At 38.0% G+C, this 24,385-nt stretch overlaps 1 protein-coding gene across 1 annotated transcript in view; it reads right to left on the bottom strand.

Moving 5' to 3' along the window:
* The window catches only part of LOC105549068 (disintegrin and metalloproteinase domain-containing protein 5), a 128,217-nt gene that overhangs the window by 82,725 nt on the left and 21,107 nt on the right, over positions 1–24,385 (bottom strand). Inside the window, exons 8-12 of the mRNA XM_011993428.1 lie at positions 14,253–14,324; positions 13,912–14,078; positions 13,043–13,124; positions 7,421–7,557; positions 11–194 (exon numbers count right to left, since the gene is read on the bottom strand). Of these exons, the coding sequence (XP_011848818.1) occupies positions 11–194; positions 7,421–7,557; positions 13,043–13,124; positions 13,912–14,078; positions 14,253–14,324 (642 nt within the window). The remainder of the gene's footprint in view (positions 1–10; positions 195–7,420; positions 7,558–13,042; positions 13,125–13,911; positions 14,079–14,252; positions 14,325–24,385) is intronic.

The raw sequence follows: 24,385 nt of genomic DNA, 5'->3' as shown, positions 1-24,385 counted from the left end.
TTCTACTAACGTCTTTATTGCCACAATCACATTCTTCACCTCCTTCCAACAATCCATTGCCACATATTCTCCTTTGCGTGTAGGTTGGCATTTCAAGAGGGTTTGTCTGAAGACATGTAAGGCCATTATGAGAAGAAATATATTTAAAGTCATCCAAGCTACAGACGCTAAAATCCTTTACACCACCAGAGTACCTAAAATATAAAAATATGGTTATGACACAAATTAATGTTGTATATTTTTATATATCCCATAATATGGTACTTTAAAGAGAGATTTAAAAAGCATTATTCTTCATAGAAAACAATTAGCAAATTTAGGCCGGGTGCGGTGGCTCAAGCCTGTAATCCCAGCACTTTGGGAGGCCGAGACGGGCAGATCACGAGGTCAGGAGATCAAGACTATCCTGGCTAACACAGTGAAATCCCATCTCTACTAAAAAATACAAAAAAACTAGCCGGGCGAGGTGGTGGTCGCCTGTAGTCCCAGCTACTCAGGAGGCTGAGGCAGGAGAATGGCATAAACCTGGGAGGCGGAGCTTGCAGTGAGCTGAGATCCGGCCACTGCACTCCAGCCTGGGCGACAGAGCGAGACTCCGTCTCAAAAAAAAAAAAAAAAAAAAGAATAGTGGGTTTGTCATAAAAGTGACTTTGAGCCCCTCTCTGGTACGTGTGTATGCTTTCTTGTCCTTATACCTTTTGTTATGGGATAACACAGCAAGGAACTCTCACAAGATGTGGGCCCCTCAACCTTGAACTTATCAGGATCCAGAACCATAAGGCAAATAAACGTCTCTTTGTAATTACCCAGTCGTCAGCATTCTGTTTTAACAGTACAAATCAGAATAAGAAGAAAAATGGTACTAGTAGTGGAGCTATTGCTATAACAAATTTCTAAAAATGTAAAGGCAGCTTTGGAACTGAATAATGGGTAGGGGCTACAAGAGTTTGGAGAAGCAGAAAAGTCCCAGATTGTCATAAATGGAGCATTAAGGGAGATTGTGGTGAGGGCTCAAAAGAAGAGAAGAAGTGTAGAAAAAGTCTGGAACGTCTTAAATATTACTTAAGTGGTTGTGATCATAAAACCAATAAAATTATGGACTTAAACTTCATTCTGATGAGGCCTCAGGTGGAAATGAGAAACAAGGTACTGGAAACAAAGTAAAGGCCATCCTTGCTACACATTTGCAAATAATTTAGTGGAAATTGTTTTGACGTCCGAGGACCAGGTAGAAGACATGCTGTGCTCCACAGGTTCACTGCCCAGGGCTGCCTTGGGACTCTGCATTCTGGCACAGTGCTTCTCAGCTTCCCCATCCATGACTCAATTTAAGAGTAATGAACTAGGATATCTGGCAGAAGAAATATCTAAGTGGCAAAGTGTTCAAGGTGCTGCCTGGCTTCTTGTTGGCTGCTTATAGTAAAATGAGAATGGAAATGATTTAAATATGGAATTTATCATTAGAAGAAGCAGAACAGACAGATTTGACAAACTTTCAGGATGGCTATGTAAAAAAATAAAAAAGCATGTTTAAAAAAGCAACTTTGACCAGGCACGGTGGCTCACACCTGTAATTCCAGCACTTTAGGGGGCCGAGGAGGGAGGATTACTTGAGGTCAGGAGTTCTAGACCACCATGGCCAACATGGTGAAACCCCTTCTGTACTAAAAATACAAAATTAGCCAATCATGGTAGCATGAGCCTATAATTCCAGCTACTCTGGAGGCTGAGGCAGGAGAATTGCTTGAACCCGGGAGGCAGAGGGTGCAGTGAGCTGAGCTTGCACTACTGCACTCCAGCCTCGGTGACAGAGTGAGACTCCATCTCAAAACAAAAAAAAAGCAACTGTTTGCTAAACAGATTAATATGGATAGAATAAAGCCAGGTTCTATCCAGCTTAACCAGGAAGACAACAAGAGAATGACCCTGAAGGCACTTCTGAGATCCTTGAGTATGCCTCTCCCCTCAACCCATCACAGGCTCAGAGCTCTAGAAGGGCTGAATGGTTTCAGAGAACAGGCCTGAGGTGTGATCCACAGGTTCACTGCCCAGGACTACCCTGGGACTCTGCTTTCTGACACAGTGCTTCTCAGCTTCCCCATCCATTACTCAAGTGGGCCCAGGTGTGGCTCAACCACCTCTCCAGAGGGCACAAGTGGTAAGCCTTGACAATGTTCACACAATGCTAACTCTGCAAACCTGCAGAACACAAGAGATGCCAGACCATGGTGACCTCCACCTAGATTTTTTTCAAATAATGTCATCAACAGCCTGGGAGCTCAAGCAGAGACTTGTCACAGGGATAGAGCCACTGCAGAGAGCTCCCACTAGAGCAAAACCCATCAAGGCTGTAAGAGTGAGACTATACAGAGCGTTCCCTCTAGGGAAATGCCTAGTGAAGCCATGGGAGTGGGGCAGCCCCTGAGGCCCCAGAACTTTAAAGCCACCAGTTTGCAACCTCAGTCTGGGAGAGATGCAGGCATGAGACTCCAACCTGTGAAAGCTGCTGGGTGGACTAAGACCAGAAAGAAGCAAGAATCCTGATGTTTTGCAGAACTCAACCTACACCCAAGTATGCCCACGATATAGGACATGGAGTCAAAGGAGGTTGTTCTGCAGGTTTAAGCCAGTATTGTTTTTCCCTGTTGGGTTTTGGAGTCATGTGAGACCAGTTACCCCTTCCTTCTTGCCTATTTCTCTCTTTTGGAATGGGAATATCTATCCTGTGCCTGTTCCTCCATTGTATTTTGGAAGCACCAAAAAACAATGCAACTTGTTAATTGCACAGGCTCACAGCTGGAGAGGAATATGCCTCAGGATAAACCACGCCTAGAGTCTTACCCTCATCTGACTTAGATTAGAATTTGAACTTCAGATTTTTGAGTTGATGCTAGAAGTTAAGACTTTGGGGGCTATTGGGGTGAAATGAATGTATTTTGAATTATGAGAAGGATGTGAATTTCGGGGGCAGGGTGAATCGCTATAGTTTGAGTGTGTCCCCCAACATTCACGTGTCAATTTTAATACCCAATAAATGCAACAGTGTTGGGAAGTGAGACCTTCAAGAGTTGATTAGACCATGAGAACTAATCCTTGAGGATGCTTCCATCATGCATGTCCTGAATGGACTGTCACAGTTATCATGAAAAGTGGTTTAGCTATAAAACCAAGTTCAGCTCCTCTCGTATATGCACCTGTGCGCCCTTGCCCTTCCTCCTGCATAGCATGATAGAGAAAGAAGGTTCTCACAAGATGCAGGCCTCTCCACCTTGGATTTCTCAAACTCCAGAATGGTGAGGCAAATAAATCTCTGTTCTTTATAAATTAACAGTCTTGGATATTCTGATATAGGAGCACAAAATGAACTAGGACAACCACGTGTTTTTATCCATTCATCCACTGGTGGACACTTAGGTTGCTGCCATATTTTGCCTATCGTCAATAACTGCAATGAACATGGGTGCAGATATTTCTTCAACATACTGACTTTAATTATTATTAATATATACCCAGATGTGGGGTTGCTGAATCATATGGTATTCTACTTTTAGTATTTTTGGGGGATATCCATATTGTTTTCCTTAATGGCTGTATTATTTATATCCCCACCAACAGAGTACAAGTGTTTCCTTTTCTCCTCATCCTGGTCAACACATATATTTTTTCTTTTTGATAATTGCAATTCTAACTGGCATGAGGTGCTATCTTCATTGGTATTTCTCTAATTATTACTGATGTTGACTATTTCTTTATAAATCTATTGATCATTTGTATGTCTTCTTTGGAGAAACGTCTATTCAGGTCCTTTGCCCATTTTTAAATTGACTTGTATATGTTCTCCCTGTTGAGATGTTTGTGTTCTTTATATATTTTAGGATATTATTCTTTTATCATGTGTATGCTTTGCAAATATTTTCTACAAGTCTGTGGGTTGTCCGTCCACTCTGTTAGCTGTTTCCTTTAGTGTGATGTAACCCTGTTTGTCTATCTTTGCTCTTGTTTCCTGTGCTTTAGGAGTCATATCTAAAAAATCATTGCCCAGACCAATGTCAAAATTTCTCCTTTGTTTTCTTCTGGTAGTTTAGAGTTTCAGTTCCTATGCTTTTGTATTTAATCCATGTTGAGTTGATTTTCATATGGTATGAGATAAGGGTCCAATTTCATTCTTCTGAATGTTAACATAGCACCACATATCAGTTTTCTCAGCATCTTTTATTGAGGCGACTGTCCTTTCCCCATTGTGTACCATTGGCATCTTTGTCAAAAATAAATTGACTTGAGGTGTGGATTTATTTCTGGGTTCTCTATCCTGTTCCCTTGGTCAATCTGTCTGTTTTTATGGCAGTACCATGCTGTTGTGATTACTATATGTTTGTAATATATTTTGAAACCAGGTATTGCGATACCTCTAGCTTTGTTCTTTCTGCTCAAGATTGCTTTGGCTATTCAGTGTCTTTTGTGGTTCCAAACAAATTTTATAATTTGTATTTTATTTCTGTGAAAAATGACAATAAAACTTTAATAGAAATTACACCAACCTGTAGATCATTTTAAATACTATGAACATTTTAATAAGAATAATTCTTCCAATCCATAAACAAGTGCTCTCTATTTGTGTCTTCTTCAATTTCTTTTATCAATGTTTTACATCTGTCAGTATTTAGATCTTTCAGAATCACTAAAAATAGACAATTCATATGGCCTGTCCATAGAAAGTGCCCTTGAGCTGGCCAAAAGAAAAAAACTATAATCCATATTCTGAAAATAGTAAAGAGAAAGGGTTTCCCCAGGCATGGAGAGGCCTGGAAGAGTGCTAGGCCTATTTGCACTTGCAAAGAAGCTGTATTCTGCAGCTGTTTGGTGTAGTGTTGTATAATTGCCAAAAATTTTAGTTTGATTAACAGAAATACAAGTGTTCCTTAGAATAAGTGAAAAATTCATACAATGAAAACTATAAAATATTGATGCAAGGAATTGAAGAGAACACACAGACACAAAATGGAAAGACATGCCATGTTCATGAATTGGAAGAATCAATATTGTTAAAATGTCCATATTACCCAAAGTAACCTACAGATAGATTCAAGGCAATCCCTATCAAAATAGAAATGACAATCTTCTTAGAAATGGAAAAAATAAATGCAAAATTTATATGGAACTACAAAAGATCCAGACGAGCCAAAGCCATCTTGAGCAAAAAGAACAAAACTAGAGGAATCACATCCCTGACTTCAAATTATACTACAAAGCTACAGTAGCCAAAACAACACAGTACTGTCATAAACCAGATATGTACACCACTGGAAAGAATAGGGAATACAGAGATAAATCCACACATTTATAGTCAATTCACTTTTGACAAAGCCTCCAAGAACATACATTGGGGAAAGAGCAGTGTCTCTAACTAAAGATACTGAGAATACTGGACATCCACATGCCAAAGAAAAAAACTAGACCCTTATCTCTTGCCATATATAAAAATCAAATCAAAATCAATTAAATCTAAGACCTGACGCTATAAAATTACTGGAAGAAACACTGGGGAAATACACCAGGACATTTGCCTGAGAAAAGATTTCCCAAGTAAGACTTCAAAAGCACAGGCACCCACAGCAAAAACAGGCAAATAGGATTACATCAAACTAAAATGCTTCTGCACAGCAAAAGAAACAATTAACACAGTGACTGTTGATTGCGAACAGACTAAAGAATGGGAGGAAATATTTGCAAACTACTCATCTAACAGGATTTAATAAGCAATGTGTAGTGAACAGGCTACAGAATGGGAGAAAATATTTGCAAACTGCCCATCTAACAAGGGCTTAATAACTAGAATATATAAGGAAGTCAAACAACTCAATAGCAGAGAAACAAATAATCTGATTTTAAAATGGGCAAAAGATCTGAACAAACATTTTTTAAAGACATATAAATGGCCAACAAACAGCTATAGGAAAAAAAAATGCTGCACATCACCAATCACCAGATAAATGCAAATCAAAACTACAATGAGATATCATCTCACGCCAGTTAAAATGACTTTTAGCAAAAAGACAGACAAGAATGATGCTGGTGAGGATGCAGATAAAAGAAACCTTCATACATTCTTGGTGGGAATGTAAGTTAGTGCAGCCACTATGAAGAACAGTATAAATGTTTCTGAAAAAACTAAAAATAGAACTACCATATGAACCAGCAATTTCACTGCTAGAAGTATATTCAAAAGAAAAAAATTAGTGTATTGAAGAGGTATGTGTACTCCCATGTTTACTGCAGCACTATTCACAATAACTAAGATATAAAATCAACCTAAGTGTCCATCAGTGGATGAATCTGGAAAGAAAATATTGTACATATACACTGTAGGATTTTATTCGCCATAAAAAAGAATGAAATCTTCTCATTTTCAACAATGTGGATGAAACTGGGACATAATGTTAAGTGAAATGAGCTAGGCACAAAAAGACAACATTGCATGTTCTAACTCAGATATGGGAACTAAAAAAAGTTGAATGCATGGAGATAAAGAATAGAATGGTGGTTACCTGAGGCTGGAAAGGTTGGAGGGGGAGGTAGAAAGAGGATAGTTGATGAGTAGAAAAGTACAGTTACATAGACAGAGTAAGATCTAGTGTTCGGTAGCAGAATAAGGTGACTACAGTTAACAATAATTTACTGCATATTTCAAAATAACTAAAAGAGTGGAATTGGAGCATCCCTAATGCAAAGAATTGATAAATGCTTGTAGTAATGGAAATCCTAATCACCCTGATTTGATCATTACACATTGTATGCTTGGATTAAAATATCACACCTATATCATAAATATGCATGCTGTATGTATTTATGATGTGTAGCTATTATGTATCCACAATTAAAAATAAAACATGGATGGAACTGGACATCATTACATTAAGTGAAATAAGCCAGGCACTGAAAGACAAACATCAAATGTTCTCACTTATTTGTGGGATCTACAAATCAAAACGATTGAATTCATAGAAATAGAGAGTAGAAGGATGGTTACCAGAGGCTGGGAAGGGTAGTAGGGGGCTATAGAGAGGTGGGGATGGTTAATGGGTACAAAAAAAAACCAGAATTAATAAAACCTACTATTTGATAGCACAACAGGGTGACTACAATGAATAATAACTTATTTATACATTTTAAAATAACTTAAAAAGTGTAACTGGAGTGTTTGTAACTCAAGGGATATAAATGCTTCAGGAAATGGATACCCCATTCTCCATGATGTGTTTATTTCACATTACATGCCTCTATCAAAACATCTCATGCACCCCAAAAATGTACATCTACAATGTACCCACAAAAATTAAAAAGAAAAAAATTTGAAAGAAAACAAGGAAAAAAGAAATTAATTAAAGAAAGAACAAGTCTATTTAATAAAGAAAATCCTTACACTGCTTTTGGTGTCATTGTGCAAACATCTCCTGAACAATGGCAGGTGTCAGTTTTGTCATAAGTTAATCCCAGATTAAGGCCAAGCAATTGAACAATAATGACAGTATATGACTCCAAGGATAAACCCTCTGGGTACTAAATATAAGAGAAAGAAAAAGTTAACTAATAATTATAATCAGTTCTAAAATACAACAATATTTACCGAATCAAAAGTTAGTGTATGAAAGTAATTCTTAAAATGCACTCAAGATACCTATGTGGATGCAATTATAGTAATTATATAAATTTTTTGATTATAGATTTATTAAACATGAGTGAGTCCACATAATAGTTATATTAAGTTTCAAAATACTATTACTTAATGACATTATCAGCTATCTTAGCAAACAGAATAGTCAAAAACCCTAGTTTATGGCTTCTTTGAATTATTTTAAACAAAATGCCTTTAATATTCTTCAACAGTCGATTCTACATTCCTTCTATAGCAGACATCCTCTGAAATGGGTCCCAATAATCCTTGTCTCCTGGTATTCATGTCCTTGTGGAATCCCACTTTATTGCGTATAGGCTGGACTTACTGACTTGCTTTTAATTAACTGAGTATAGCAGAAGTGATGTGTCATCATGTCCAGGATATGTTATAAAAGGACTGGCTTCTTAAATTCTCTATCTTGCTCTTTCTTGCCCACTCTAGGGGAATCCAGCTGCAATGCTGTGAGGTGAACTAGTAGAGAAGCCCACATGAGTGATCTTGGAAATGACTTTCTGAGGTCTGCCAACAGCCACATGACTGAGCTTGAAAGCATATCCTCCATTAGTCAAACCTTGAGATAACTCCAGCCCTTGCTGACACATTGATTTTGTCTTTGTTGGAAATCTAGAGTTTGAACTACCCACTGAATTCCTCCTAGATTCCTAACCTACAGAACTGCATTGTTTTTGTCTGCTAAGTTTTAGTGTGATCTGTTATGTCACAATAGATAAATAATACATCCTCATAGGTTTTATTGTCCTCCTGTACATAATTTCCAATGCTTATGTTTTCCTTTAAGAGTCCTGCTCAGATGACTATTCAGAACACAATTAAAGTGTTGTGATATAGGAGAAAGAACATAGCTATCATCTGTTTCTAAGTAATTTCAAATTATTTTGAAGTTGCAGGTAAAATTGAAAACATTCAGAATAACTCAGCTGTTATATGCCTTAATTACTCACATGACATTACTCTGTTTATTTAAGTACTTCCACCAAAATCAATTAATTCTTCCACCACATAGCAAAATAATACGGGCCACTGAACATCTCCAAAATACAAAAACAACAACATCATAGAAGAAAGTTAACTGATCTTCTAATGTAAAAAGGTAGTTGGTTTCTGATGGAACCTGAAGTAAATGATAGTGAGGGAGTGATAAGTAAAGAGTAGTTCAGAGAAGGCAGCCACAATCCACGGAGATGTTTCTGAATGTTTGGTTCTCCATACTGCCCTGGGTTGCTTATTGTTCACCTGCACCCACTAACAGGTAGAAAAACAGCACGGCCAACATAACAACAAACGAATGCATCGAACATTTCAGTACACCTTCAAAAAAGAGCAATTTCACTTCCTGGCAGACTGCTTGAATGCAAGCAATCTCTCCTTTCCCATCCCAGCTTTTGATCAAAAGAAATTATGAGGAAAGAAGCAAGGAATAAATGGTAGCAAAAGCCACATCTTTGCCTAACCTTGGTAGATCCCTATTCCCTCTACTATCCGTTAGACGAAAAAGTTAGAATCCTCTTTTTTTCCTCATATGTTAAGAAATCTCATAAGAAAAAATGATATAACAGATGAGTGCAAGCACCATAAAAAACAACAAAACGAATTTCAAATCTACCCTTCTATACTCTGCTATAAGATTGTGGGACTAAGAGTCTGCAAACTACATTTCTCATATTTTTTTGTTACCAAATTATCTGCAGCTGGAAGAAAGAAGTGGCTTTCTTTTCCCCGCGGACAGTTGTTTCGTTCAGCACCATGGCCCAGTCAGCACCATTTTGCTCCTAAAGTGGAAGTTTATTCCAGCATTTGTAGTTTACTCCAGGATCAATAGTTTCCTGACTCCAACTTCTTCCAGTACTATCAGAACCCATGTAATTATGCCCCTTCAATGTAGCAGCAGCTTGAGGCAGTACTCCTTCCTCCAGAGACCTAAATGCCAGTTGGAAGTTCCCTCTTCTGACCTCAATTTCGGGAACCCCAATTTTCCTTAGTTCTGGAGTGGTAACTATCATTTTATTATCTGTTAACTCATTATTCCCTTTTGACTTTTTTCAGATGTGAAATACCTGTATAACTAATTCTCTGTTCTAAATCCTTTTGAAATACCTAGTGTAGTACCTGTTTTCTTAATTTGCCCTGCCTTCTGTAGCATTTAATATGTGAAAGTCCTATGAGGAAAGTAAGCTAAAAAAACATACAAACAGAAATCAAAATGGATGAACCAGAACAGTAAAGAAACACAAATTTAAACTAATCATAATGAAATTAAAAAGAAACTTTTTAAAAAAAGATATTGGGAGGGAAGTGACAGCAGCAAGATGGCCAACTGAAGCCCCTACCACTTGTCCCTGCTACAAAGACAGTCAAAACAATGAATAAGCAACTACGCTTTGGTGAAAATAGCTAAATAAGGGTGCCAAGTATATCAAAGGAGAGCAGAAGCCCTGTGTAGCACAAAAACTCAGGATGGGCTACACGTGGTGGCTCATGCCTGTAATCCCAGCACTTTGGAATGCCAAGATGGGTAAATCACCTGAGGTCAGGAGTTTGAAACCAGCCTGGCCAACATGGTGAAACCCTGTCCCTACTAAAAATACAAACATTAGCCAAGCGGGGTGGTGCATGGCTGTAATCCCAGATACTCAGGAGGCTGCTTGAACCTGGGAGGCAGAGATTGCAATGAGCTGAGATTGCACCACTGCACTCCAGCCTGGGTGACAGAGCAAGACTCCAACTCAAACAAACAAAAACACATAGAAACCCAGGACAGCCACACAGAGAACAGAAGAAAACACTTTGCCTCCACGACTGTGTCTCCCAGCTCAGATTAGTCTACATACAGGAGGGACTTCTCCCTGAGGGAGAAGGTAAGCAAAAGGACCCCAGCAGCCCCCATCGCCATCTTGGATACCTAAAGTCCTCACCACTGGAGATTCCTACAGTCCTCATAGGTGCTGAACCCACCCGAAGGAGCTATGCTTCCACATGAGAAGGATATGACACTGCCCTATCCCCATGGCCTGAGCAACTACTCCACTCTGCTTGCTTGGAACCAGAACCACTGCTGGAGTGTGTCCTGTTCTGGAGGTGTCCCATTCTATCCCTGATGCTTTGCCACTACTGAAACATCCCTGCCTGGTGGCCTGCCATCCCTGAGCCAAGCTGCTGCTATACCCTCCCCTGTGGGCCCAAGCTACTCCTGGCCCCACTGCCTGAGCTGAGGAGCCTAGTGCCAGCTGACACCACCACATCAACAAAGGAGGCCAGGCACTTTCATGTACCAACAGAATATATACTACTCTACTCCCAGAGGTCACTGACGAGCCCTTTTCACTTGTTGCCACTACTGCCTCCATTCCTGCTGCTCCAAGTCCAGGGAGAGAACACAGATCAAGCGCACAATCTGTGAGCATTATTCCAGGGATGCAAGGATGGTTCAACATAAATCAGTAAACATGATTCAACATAGAAACAGAACTAAAAACAAAAACCATATGATCATCTCAATAGATGCAGAACAGACATTTGACAAAATCCAACATCCCTTTATGATAAAATCCCCTCAACAAATGAGGCATAGATGGAATATACTTCTAAGTAATAAGAATTATATATATGACAAACCCACAGCCAACATCATATTGAATGGAGAAAACTTGAAAGCATTCCCCCTAAGAATGGAAAAAGGAAAGGATACCCACTCTCACTACTCCTATGTGACATAGTACTGGAAGTCCTAGCCAGAGCAATCAGGCAAGAGAAAGAAATAAATGGCATCCAAATTGAAAAAGAGGAAGTCAAATTATCTCTGTTCACTGATGACATGATCATGTACCTAGAAAACCCTAACGACTCCTCCAAAAGACTCCTAGACTTGATAAGCTATTTCAGTAATGTTTCAGGATACAAAATATATGAACAAAAATGAGTGGCATTTTTATATACCAATAATATTTATGCTGAGAGCCAAATCGAGAAAACAGTCTCATTTATAGTAGGCACACAAACACATACACATAAACACACACACACACACACACACACACACACACACACACACAGAGAGAATACTTAGGAATACATCTAACCAAGGAGGTAAAAGATCTGTACAAGAACTCCAGACCACTAGGAAAAGAATTGTAGATGACACAAACAAATGGAAAAATATCCCATACTCATAGATTGGAAGAATCAATATTATTAAAATGACCACATTACCCAAAGCAATCACAGATTTGATGCAATCCCTATCAAATTATCAACATCAGTTTTTACAGAATTAGGAAAAAAAAATCCTAAAATTCATATGGAAACAAAAAGAGCACAAATAGCCATAGCAACTCTAAGCAAAAAGAACAAATCTAGAGGCATCACATTGCCTGAATTCAAATTATACTATGAGGCTATAGTAACTAAAACAGCATGGTACTATTACAAAAATAGACACATAGATCAATGGAAAAGAATAGAGAACCCACTTGTACCTATTGGGTACAATGTTCACTATTTGGTAACAGGCACACTATAAGCCCAATCCCTACCAGTACATAATATACCTATGTAACAAACAGGCGCATGTATACCCTGAATCTAAAATAAAATATAAAATATTAATTTAAAAACATTTTCTAAGAGGATAGAACTTCCACTAAATGTTATTATGACAAAATACTACTACTAATAATAAGCATAGGGAGCAAAGTAGTCTTTTGGAGATGACAAATATGCTTATGGCATTTATTGTGGTGACAGTGTCACAAGTGTAATACTTATCTCCATGCTCAGCAAGTTGTGTACATTAAATAAGTATAGCTTTTGTATGTTGATTATACCTCAATTATGTGATTTTATGATTTAATTAATTAACAAAGTTTTTAAACAAATCATAAAGTAGATACTCTAGAATTTAAAAATTCAACCATCTGAATTGGTCGGCTTAATAGCAGATTTGAAACTGTTGTAGAATAGATAATTCTATTTAAAGTCAGATTAATAGAAATTATCTCAAGTGAAGCACAGAGAACAAAAATGGGGAAAAAATGAACACAGAGTGACCTGCAAGATGATAGCAAGTAATTTCACAAAAATATAATCACATCCCAGGAGAAAAGGGATTGGAGGATCTAACATTACTCCTTAACCAGGAGTAAATGTGCTTGATCTTTATGGAAATGCATCATGCTTCCACTGGCTTCATTCTAGCCTCATTCCTGACATACCCCTTGATTATGCTCCAAATTAGTAATATAAAAGCTATAAAATTATGAGGAAACTAAGTAATATATTTATGCATGTTTTAAAATATTTAGGAAAATTTGAAACATGAAAGTATTGAGAGCAAACCAGATAATTACCTACCAGAGCAACTGCAGCAGCAAAATCCTTATTACATACTTGCCCAGGAAATGTGGCTCCTATTAAGGTGGGAAGTTTCCTGTAGCTGAAAAATAACTCTTGCCATAAGTGAATTTGAATGTGGTATTATTGGTGATAAGTTTCATAGCAGCAAACATTATCAAACAATTACTATCTCCCAAGCACCATACTACTTTGAATTATGCCATAAATACATTTCTCTCAAAGTTTCAATGTTAAGAATATTTCAATATACACTTTTCTCTTTTGAATTTGATAAATATCCAGAAGTATAATTAGGATAAGGCCTAACAATTTATGGAAATACTACTGCACTAATGATTATAGTTTTTATTCTGGTTTCCTCTATATTTATAGCCCTGAAAATTCAAATTTCTATGACCTCCTTGTTCATTTATTACTTATTTTTGACCAGATTTTTCTGCACATTAAATTCTAGATAGTAGGAAAATTTAACCCTTCACTATATTAGAAAATAAAAACATAAGAATTACCTAGAAGTGAGCCAGGAATATAGAAATATGATAACCTGGGTTAAAGGTTCATAAACCAAAGGAAATCAAATAAATTGTAGCACTCACAATTAAAATTTTCGTTATTTCAATACCTTTTGTGGAATTTTACTTTTACGAATAACTTTATGTTGTTTAATAAAACATTTTAAGTTTTGCCTCACATTAACTCCTTGAGGACAAGGACTCTTGCTTACATTTCTCACATTCCATAGTATCTATATTAAATGGGTAGAACACAAGATATCTATAAAATAAATGCTTATTTTTCATAATGAACATATTAAGTCATTTTGAGTTATTCCTTTAATGTTATAAAATGCAGAATACTACACTTACACAAATAAGTATGCAATTTGATGTGGTTTAAAGTTAAGATGGTCCTTTTTCCATTCAAAAAATTCTAACAATACATATTCAGCATGCCCTGTAGTAGAAATTTTGTTTTTATTTGACCAGATTTCAATGGAAGATATAATGACAGTCAGTTGTAACTGGGTAAGCATCTAAAAGAAGAATATAATTAAAAATCGTAAATAAACTTGAACATTATATTACATTTTCTAAAAACACACTTGATACAGTACTTTGGTTATGGAAGCTCTTCAACAGCACAGAAAATTATTATACACATCATTTTTATAAAATATATTTTAAAATAATAGCTTTTAAAAACTTACAGTGTTAACAAGGCCAATTATCTGAATAACCTTCTGCGTTACAGCGTTTATATCAGAGCCCATGTAATCAAACTGAAAAAGATAAATGATTTGTAAAAACTAGTGGACGTAATTAATATATCACATCTCTTTCATTTTACAATATGCTGTATTCTAAAGTAGCCATAGGAATCCACTCCAATTGAAATCCAGGAAATCGGTAATAATATGCAAATAATGATTTAATAAAAATATATAAAACATGATTTTAAGCAATGTTTAGTACATTCAATTTTCAGTATTATTTCTTTTTTATGAAAATTGAATACTGAATTTCTAAAATGTGATATTTCAAGCAGTTCTCATTTCTATTATAAATATAATCCTAGACTGAAAAACAATATGTGGAGAAAGTGGGAAAATCCTCAATGACAGGATCACCATTAAAATGATGCTGTATACTGTGTTAGAAACATCCTTTTTCACAACATATTATAACACATGTTCTAATTTCTTCTTTTTCCAGTAAGCTCTTCCTATGTCTAATTGCTTAAAAATGCCAAGACAGTATTAAACAGCAAAGATTATATTAAGTATATGACATACTCAGTACAATAAGATATAAATGGAAACAACAAAAAGTTAAAAAGTGGGAGGATGAAATTAAGGTATAGAGTTTGTACTAGTTTTCTTTTTGCTTCTTTGTTTGCTTATGCAAAATAGTGTTATTATCAGGTTAATATAATATGGTATAAGACAGTATTTGCAAGCCTCATGGTAACCTCAAATCAAAAAACATACAATGCATACACAAAAAATAAAAAATGAGAAACTAAATAATCACCAAAGGAAAAACTCAACTTCACTAGAGAAAGACAGGAATGAAAGAAAGAAGAAAAGACCACAAAACAACCAGAAAACAAATATTAAAATGTCAACAGTAAGTCCTCCTTACTTATCAGTAATAACATTGAATGCAAATAGATTAAACTCTCTAATCAAAAGATACAGACTGGCTGAATAGATGAAAAATACTAGATCCATTGATCCATTGTTTACAAGAAACACACTTCAACTATAAAGACACACATAGAATGAAAATAAAAAGACAGGAAAAGATATTCATGCCAATGGAAACCAAAAAAGAGCATGAGTTGCTACACTTACATCAGACAAAATAGGTTTCAACACAGAAACTATAAGAAGAGACAAACAAGGTCAGCACATAATAAATAAGGGGTCAATTCAGCAAGAGGATATAACAATTTTAAACATATATGCACCCAGCACTGGAGCACCCAGGTATACAAAGCAAATTCTTTTTATTTTTTATTTTTTTTCACAGAGTGGTAAGTGGCAGGGATATAAAGCAATTATTAGAGCTAAAGAGACAAATGGGCCCCAGTACAATATTATCTGGAGACTTCAACACCCCATTTTCAGCATTAGAAACGTCTTCCAGACAGAAAGTTAACAAAACAAAATCAGATTGAATCTGCACTATAGACCAAATGGATCTAATAGATATTCACAGAACATTTCATCCAAGAGCTGCAGAATACACATTCTTCTCCTCAGCACATGGATCATCCTCAAGGATAGACCAAATGTTAGGTCACAAAACAGGTCTTAAAACATTCAAAAAACTGACAGAAAATCAAGCATCTTCTCTGATGACAATGGAATAAAACTACAAATTAATAACAAGAAGAATTTTGGAAACTATACAAATGCATGGAAATTAAACAACATGATCCTGAATGACTAGTGGGTCAATGAAGAAATTAAGAACGAAATTGAAAATTTTCTTGAAACAAATGATAATGGAAATACAACATACCAAAATCTATGGGATACAACGAAAGCAGTACTAAGAGGGAAGTTTATAGCTGTAAGTGCCTACATCAAAAAAGAGTGAACAGGCAACCTACGGAATAGGAGAAAATTTTTGCAATCTATCCATCTGACAAAGGGCTAATATCTAGAATCTACAAGAAACTTAAATAAATTTACAAGGAAAAAAAATCAAAAAGTGGGCAAAGTATATGAACAGACACTTCTCAAAATAAGACATTTATGTGGTCAAGAAACATGAAAAAAACTCAACATCACTAGTCCTTAGAGAAATGTAAATCAAAACCACAATGAGATACCATCTCACGCCAGTTATAATGACAATTATTAAAAAGTCAGGAAACAACAGATGCTGGCAAGGCTGTGGAGAAATAGGAACGCCTCTATACTGTTGATGGGAGTGTAAATTAATTCAACCATTGTGGAAGACAGTGTGGCAATTCCTCAAGGATCTAGAATTCAAAATACCATTTGACCCAGCAATCCCATTACTGGGTGTATACCCAAAGGATTATAAATCATGCTACTATAAGGACACATGCACACGTATGTTTATTGCAGCACTATTTACAATAGCAAAGACTTGGAACCAACCCAAATGTCCACCAATGATAGACTGGATAAAGAAAATGTGACACATATACATCATGGAATACTCTGCAGCCATAAAAAGAATGAGTTTATTTCCTTTGCAGGGACATGGATTAAGCTGGAAACCATTATTGTCAGCAAACTATCACAGGAACAGAAAACCAAACACTGCATGTTCTCACTCATAGGTGGGAGTTTAATAATGAGAACACATGGACACATGGAGGGAACATCACACACAGGGGCCTGTCAGGGGCTTGGGGCAAGGGGAGTGAGAGCATTAGGACAAATATCTAATGTATGTGGGGCTTAAAACCTAGATGATGGGTTGATAGGTGCAGCAAACCACCATGGCAGATGTGTACCTATGTAACAAACCTGCACGTTCTGCACATGTATCCCAGATCTTAAAGTAAAATTTAAAAATTTTAAAAAGAGGAAAAATTTCTAATAAACAATCTAACAATGCATTTTAAAGAACTACTAAAACAAGAGCAAACCAAACCTAAAATTAGTAGAAGAAATAATAAAGATCAGAGCAGAAATAAATGAAATTAAAAGAATGAAAGATCAATGAAACAAAAAGTTGATTCTTTGAAAAGTTAAACAAAATTGAAAACCTTTAGCTAGACTAAGAAAAAAAGAGAGAAGATCCAAATAAAATTAGAAATGGAAAAGGAGACATTACAACTGATACTGTGGAAATTCAAAGGATCATTAGTGTCTACTATGAACAACTATATACCTATACATTGGAAAATCTAGAAGAAATGGACAAATTCATAGATACATGCAACCTACCAAGATTGATCCAAGAAGAAATCCAAAAGCTGAACAGATAAATAACAAGTACTGAGATGAGAGACATAATAAAAAGCCTTTCAGTGAAGAAAATACTGGGAACTGATGGCTTCACTGTTGAATTTTGCCAAACATAGAAAGAACTAATATCAATGCTACTCAAACTACTCCAAAAAATAGAGGAGGACGGAATACTACCAAACTCATTCTACAAAGCCAGTATTACCCTGATACCAAAACCAGACAAAGGGACATGAAAAAAAAAAAAAAAAGAAAGAAAGAAAAGAAAACTACAGGCCAATATCTCTGATGAATATTGATGTATAATTCCTCAGCAAAATACTAGCAAACAAAATTCAACAATGCATTAGAAAGATCATTCATTATGACCAAGTGGGATTTATCCCTGGGTTGCAAGGATGGTTCAACACATCCAAATCAATCAGTATCATTCATCTTATCAACAGAATGAAGGATAGAAAACATATGATCATTTCAACTGAGGCTAAAAAAGCATTTGATAAAATTAAACAAATTTAATAAATGATGCTGGGAAAATTGGATATCCATATGCAAAAGAATGTAACTAGACCTTTATCTCTCACCATATACAAAAATCAAATCAAAATGGATTAAAGCCTTAATCTAAGACCTCAAACTATGAAACTACTACAAAGAAACATCAGGAAACTCTCCAGGACATTGGTCTGGGAAAAGGTTTCTTGAGCAACACCCCACAAGCACAGGTAACCAAAGCAAACATGGACAAATGGGATCACATCAAGTTAAATAGCTTTTGCAGGCCTGGTGCAGTGGCTCACGCCTGTAATCCCAGCACTTTGAGAGGCTGAGGCAGGTGCATCACCAGGTCAGGAAATCGAGACCATCCCGGCTGACATGGTGAAACTCCATCTCTACTAAAAATACAAAAAATTAGCTGGGCATGGTGGCGGGTGCCTTAGTCCCTGCTACTTGGGAGGCTGAGGCAGGAGAATGGCACGAACCCAGAAGGCAGAGCTTGCAGTGAGCAGAGATTGCGCCACTGCACTTCAGCCTGGGCAACAGAGCAAGACTCCATCTCAAAAAAGAAATAATAAAAATTTCTGCACATTGAAAGATACAGTCAACAAAGTGAAGATACAACCCATTGAATGGGAGAAAATATTTGCAAACCACCCATCTGACAAGGGATTAATAACCAAAATATATAAGAGGCTCATCACATGACAAATGCTGATGAGGATGCAGAGAAAAGGAAACCCTTGTACACTGCTAGTGGGGATGTACCACTGAGGAGAACAGTTTGTACTTTCCTCAAAAAAACTAAAAATTGAGCTACCATATGATCCAGGAATCCCACTGCTGGGTATATATCCAAAAGCAAGGAAATCAGTACATCCCTATGTTTCTTGCAGCACTGTTTGCAATAACTAAGATTTAGAAGGGTCCATCAAGAGATAAATGCATAAAGAAAATGTGGTGCATATACACAATGGAGTACTACTCAGCCATGAAAAAAAGAATGAGATCCAGTCATTTGCAACAACATGGACAGAATTGGAGATTATTGTGTTAAGTTAAAAAAGCCAAGACCAGAAAGACAAACATCGCATGTTCTCACTTATTTGTGGGATTGAGAAATCAAGACAATTGAACTAATGGTCATGGAGAGTAGAAGGATGGTTTCCAGAGACTGGGAAGGGTAGTGGGGGTTTTGAGGGGAGGATGAACTTTCTGTTTCTTTGGCTAGTGGAACAGCAGCAAAAGTGACTTTTAAAGTGTTTGAACATTGGATTTCACTCTCTTGATGCTGTGGGATCCCTGCAACACTTATGTGAAGAAGCCTGGCCTACCCTCCTAGTAGACAAAAAACACAAAGCCCAGTGACCCTATCTCATAGTTAGCCAACTTCCAGAATCAAAGACACCTTCTTGACTAGAAGCTGATTTCAGAAGCATTAATGAGCCCAGCGGAGACAAGCAGAACTTCCCAGCCAAGCCACATACAGACCAAAAGAAATATCTAGCAGAATTACTAAATAAATGGCTTTTGCATTAAGCCACTTTCTTGTGGTGGTTCTTTACAGAGTACTAGAGTATTTAAAATTGGTGCTTGTAAGTAAGGTGCTATAATAACAAGCACCACAAATATGTGTGACTACTCTCGGCCTAAGAAAGCAACCCAGGGTTCCAGGTGCTTCAGAGGAGCTCTTCTCTAGCAAAGGCTAGAGAAATGGTGAGCCGTTTGTTACCAGCAGCTAAGAGAGCAATGAGGAAACTACTATTACCCGGACAAAAGTAGTGACCTATTAAATGTAGTAACACAACAATTGGAAAACTCAAAAAAAATTGCCAATTAAATAATCAGGATTTATTTTTTCATGATAAAGTTTTGTGTTGGGAGAGACGTACACCAATCTAGGAATTATAAATTGACAAATACTTTTTACAGGACATGATGATATATATTGGATTCTTTTTAAAAGTTAAACTTTCAAGAATGCACTTCCCAAAAAAAAATCACAAACGCCAAAAGAAATACATGTAACAAGGATATTTATGGCAGAATTACTTTTAATAACCAAGAAAGTAATAATGACCTAAAGGTCTATGATTATCAATAAGTGGTGGGGTTATACGAATTTTAATTCTCTCCTAAAAATATTTTTTCAAAGTTTTCTAGATGTTCTACAGTGAATATATATTGATTTCATTATTTAACTGATGATGTATCCTTCCTAAGAAAGATATTGGAAGCCGGGCGTGGTGGCTCATGCCTGTAATCCCAGCACTTTGGGAGGCCGAGATGGGTGGATCACGAGGTGAGGAGATTGAGACCATCCTGGCTAACATGGTGAAACCCCATCTCTACTAAAAACACAAAAAATTAGCTGGGCCTGGTGGAGGGCACCTGTAGTCCCAGCTACTCAGGAGGCTGAGGCAGGAGAATGGCGTGAACCCAGGAGGTGGAGCTTGCAGTGAGCCACTGCACACCAGCCTGGGCGACAGAGTGAGACTCCATCTCAAAAAAAAGAAAAAAAAAGAAAGATATTGGAGTGCTTTCACAGTGCCATATCAACTAGGGGCAGGTGTGGGAGTGGTCTTCCCCAGTGATTTATTTTATCACTGATATTACTTAGAATTGTCAGTACAGGATAATAATCAAAAGAAAACCAGCTTTTAGTGGGGCTTTTTATTGTTTTTAGGCCATTGCCTGCACAGTCCCAACAGCATTCCCCCCTTCTTGAAACTTGACTATAGCTGCTAACACTCCTGGAAAGAAAGAAAGAAAGAGGCAACATCTCAACTTAAGCATGGAGTATGTAAAAATTGCTTGAGGCCAGGCCCGGTGGCTCACGCCTGTAATTCCAGCACTTTGGGAGGCCAAGGCAGGTGGATCTCCTGAGGCCAGGAGTCAAGACCAGCCTGGCCAACATGGTGAGACCCTGTCTCTACTCAAAATATAAAAATTAGCCAGGTGTGGTGGTGCACACCTGTAATTCCAGATACTTGGGAGGCTGAGGCAAGAGAATCACTTGAACCTGAGAAGCAGAGGCTGCAGTGAGTGGGGACTGCACCACTGCACTCCAGCCTGGGCAACAGAGCGAGACTCCATCTCAAAAAAAAAAATCATTTGAAACTGATACTTGATAGGATTTCTACAATAAAATACAGAATCACTTCATGACTACAGACACTGACACATTTTTTTTCCAGCTAACCCAGGTGATCCTACGCTAGGTGTAGCATGGCAACACTTTCACTTTGATGGCATTTCTTGTATGCACGTGTGTGGGACACCCATGGGAGCCTCATTTCTCATTATTATACATGAACATCACAAGCGGGAGTGTTGTTGGCTGACTGAGAGGTACAGCTCTGTGCTTCTCTCCCAGAGAAGCTGTGAATGAAATACCATATAATACGAATGGAGATCCCCTTAGGCAACTTAACAGTTCATTATAAAACACTGGATTTTTAAAGGATGTTTTTGAGAGGGAGTCTTGCTCTGTCACCCAAGCTGGAGTGCAATGGCATAACCTCAGCTCACTGCAACCTCCGCCTCCTGGGTTCAAGCGATTCTCCTGCCTCAGCCTCCTGAGTAGCTGGGACTACAGGTGTCAACACCATGCCCAGCTAATTTTTAATTTTATTTTTAGTAGATACCGGGTTTCATCATGTTGGCCAGGCTGGTCTTAAACTCCTGGCTTCAAGCAATCTGCCCGCCTTAGCCTCCCAAAGTGCTGAATACAGGCATGAGCCACTGCGCCCAGCCCTAAAGCACTGGATTTTGAAATAAAAACAATGTATGAAATTTGAGTCAAGCATAAAAATTAGAAATTCATGTCTCTCCAGGGTAGTCCTAGACCACAGATCCTACTGAGGAACCAGCCTGATTTCATCAACACAGAGAAGGCCTTATTTTTTACCCTGAGCGGGCGAAATTACTACAATGCGTGAGTGGCTCCGAAGCTTCCAGTGTTTAGGAAAAGAAAGCAGTCTTGAAGGAAATAGCAAATGTGGATGACTCTGCAGCTTAAGGCAAAAGGAATCGATGATTAGATGACATTTTATTTGCTTTAAACATCCACTTTGTAAAGGATCCTTTTAAAGGTCGCATTTAGGGTTTGGGCTGTACTTGGAAGATAGAGAAAGGGAGGCTTCACTTGGACAGCAGTGCGGGCTACAAAGCATCTGACATAGGCTTGTGGCTTTGGAAAAAACAATATGTTGGGGTATATGTAGCTCTCCACTCTGGATGTTTATTCCAGTGGGCTCGGCATTTAGTTATCTTTTAAGGAAGTCATAAGCAGAGGTAACATTTGTCATGTGAAATTACCCAAAATCTACCAAAAGCAATCCATAGCAATTAGCATTGCTTTTAGCTCATGAGAGCTTAAAAATATCTCCCCGTGTTTATTGCGGCAGCCAGTCAAGAGTGAGAGCAGAACGTAAATCTCATTCAGAAATCCAGCCCGCATTTTTACTCCCCTTACAAATTCTTTAGAATCACAGAAAAAAGGTTGCCCTGTATCAGCTGCCCACCCTCAATGCAGGTGATATTTACCTGCTATATCAGTTTAATGTGCAGCCCATCTCCTATTCATTAAGTTGATTTGAAAAATGATCAGAAGCATCAGGACTGGGTCCTCTGAAAATATAAATGCCTCTGAGGCTATATTCGTTTAAGGAAAACCAGGTCTTTTACCTTTGCTCTGGCTTCACCCCAGCATTTTCTTCTACAGCAGAAACAATGCATTTAGTCATTTTGGAATACCGGTTTAACGCATTAATAATTGCAGGTGCTTTTCCTAGAATTTTGGCTCTGCAAGTGTTATATGGTGAGTGTGTCAAAGGCAGCAAGCAAGGGTCATGTAAAGTGAATATCTTATGAGGCCAGAATACATGGCAGTATAAGCAGAAGCACCCAAGATAATCAAAATACTTGAGGAATATGATCCACAGAGACTTTCAAAGGCACATGCAGTGAAGTGGTGGAACAGTGGGCTGGGAGAAGGGGAGGGGAGAGTGGAAAAGCATTAAAACTACAGGAAATCAGAGAAAATGCTGGCCTTCTGTTCCTTAGCTTCTAGAGTTAGGGAGTTGTTATATAACCCAAGCCACCAGCTAAAGGCGATCTGGCTAATAGTTAACTTAATTATTCTGGAATGTGCTTTTTTCCTATAAATCAGCCCAGTCAAAAGAAAGAGGAAGTCATCACTGAATCAAATGGCAGGAGAGGCCAGCTGGGAGGACTCATTCCCCCTGGATCCTATACCTACTACTCTGCTCTGTGGCTGTACTGCAGTGCAAGTTAAATAAATTGGTCTCAATAGCAAGCTGATAGTTACATGAGAGTTAAGAAGAAATTACTTAGGCAGATAGTGAGGGTACAGGAGTCCTCAGTAAGGTTTTCCTTTTAACGAAAAGCAACTCCAAAGTCATTTTCTTTTCTAACAAACATCAGCCTGTAAAATCAAGCTGCAGACATAGACAAGCAAGCTAGAAGCTTGCACAGGTGAATGCTGGCAGTTGTGCCAGTAGGAAAAGGCTACCTGGGAACAGGCATGTTCAAAATGGCGGCTCCATCTTCTCTTCTCTTTGCCAGCCACATGTACAGTAAGGAGCAGACAAGAGGGTGCTGGCCACGTAGAAAGTCCATTTGCATCATAAGATTAGGGCGGGGCAACCAGCCTTCCCGGGCGCCATGTAAACATTACACCTGATCAAACCAAACTGTGGGGCCTACGTAAATCAAACACTGCCTCCTCCAGCCTGTCTATAAGATCTGGTGCAGTCCGCAGCCGGCCGGCTTTTCCTTTTTGGACACCTCTCTCTCATAAGAAAGAGCAAGCTGCTCTCCTCTTTCCTTTCTTCTGCCTGTTTAACTTCCTGCTCCTTAACCCACTCCGTGTGTGTGTGTCCATGTCATTAATCTCAGCACGACACGACAAACCCAGGCAACGATGCTGCTTCAATAGGACATCTCCTTTAGACGAAGCAGACTCTGTAATTTGAATGTCGATGTGAGGAAAAGGGAGTGCACATAGAAAAGTTGACAGTGCCACTTGTGGCAGGGTTTTACTGCCATTGTGAAATCTCTATGAAAGGATGTATTACAGTAAGGCTCAATGTTTCAGCATATTCTATCACAATAATAAGACTTCTGTCAGCTTCTAAGTGATGTGGTTCTTTGCAGTCTGCTGGTTTGTCTGCAGCTTGGTGGCCACAGAAACAGTGCTCTGTGCCAGCTGGATGAGGTTCATGCCCCCTGCACCTGATGCACCTGACTCAGTCTCATTTGCTCTGATTAGTCACTTTTGCCTTCATTCGCTGGAACTAAAATCCTGAGAGTTTACTTGCAAAGGGTGGTGTCTGGTTACACAATTAAGTTATTTACTGGTGATT

Source organism: Mandrillus leucophaeus, unplaced genomic scaffold (assembly GCF_000951045.1).
Source record: "Mandrillus leucophaeus isolate KB7577 unplaced genomic scaffold, Mleu.le_1.0 Scaffold111, whole genome shotgun sequence".
Classification (NCBI taxonomy): domain Eukaryota; kingdom Metazoa; phylum Chordata; class Mammalia; order Primates; family Cercopithecidae; genus Mandrillus; species Mandrillus leucophaeus.
The sequence above is the reverse complement of the archived record's forward strand: the minus strand, read 5'-3'. Positions and strand labels throughout refer to the sequence as shown.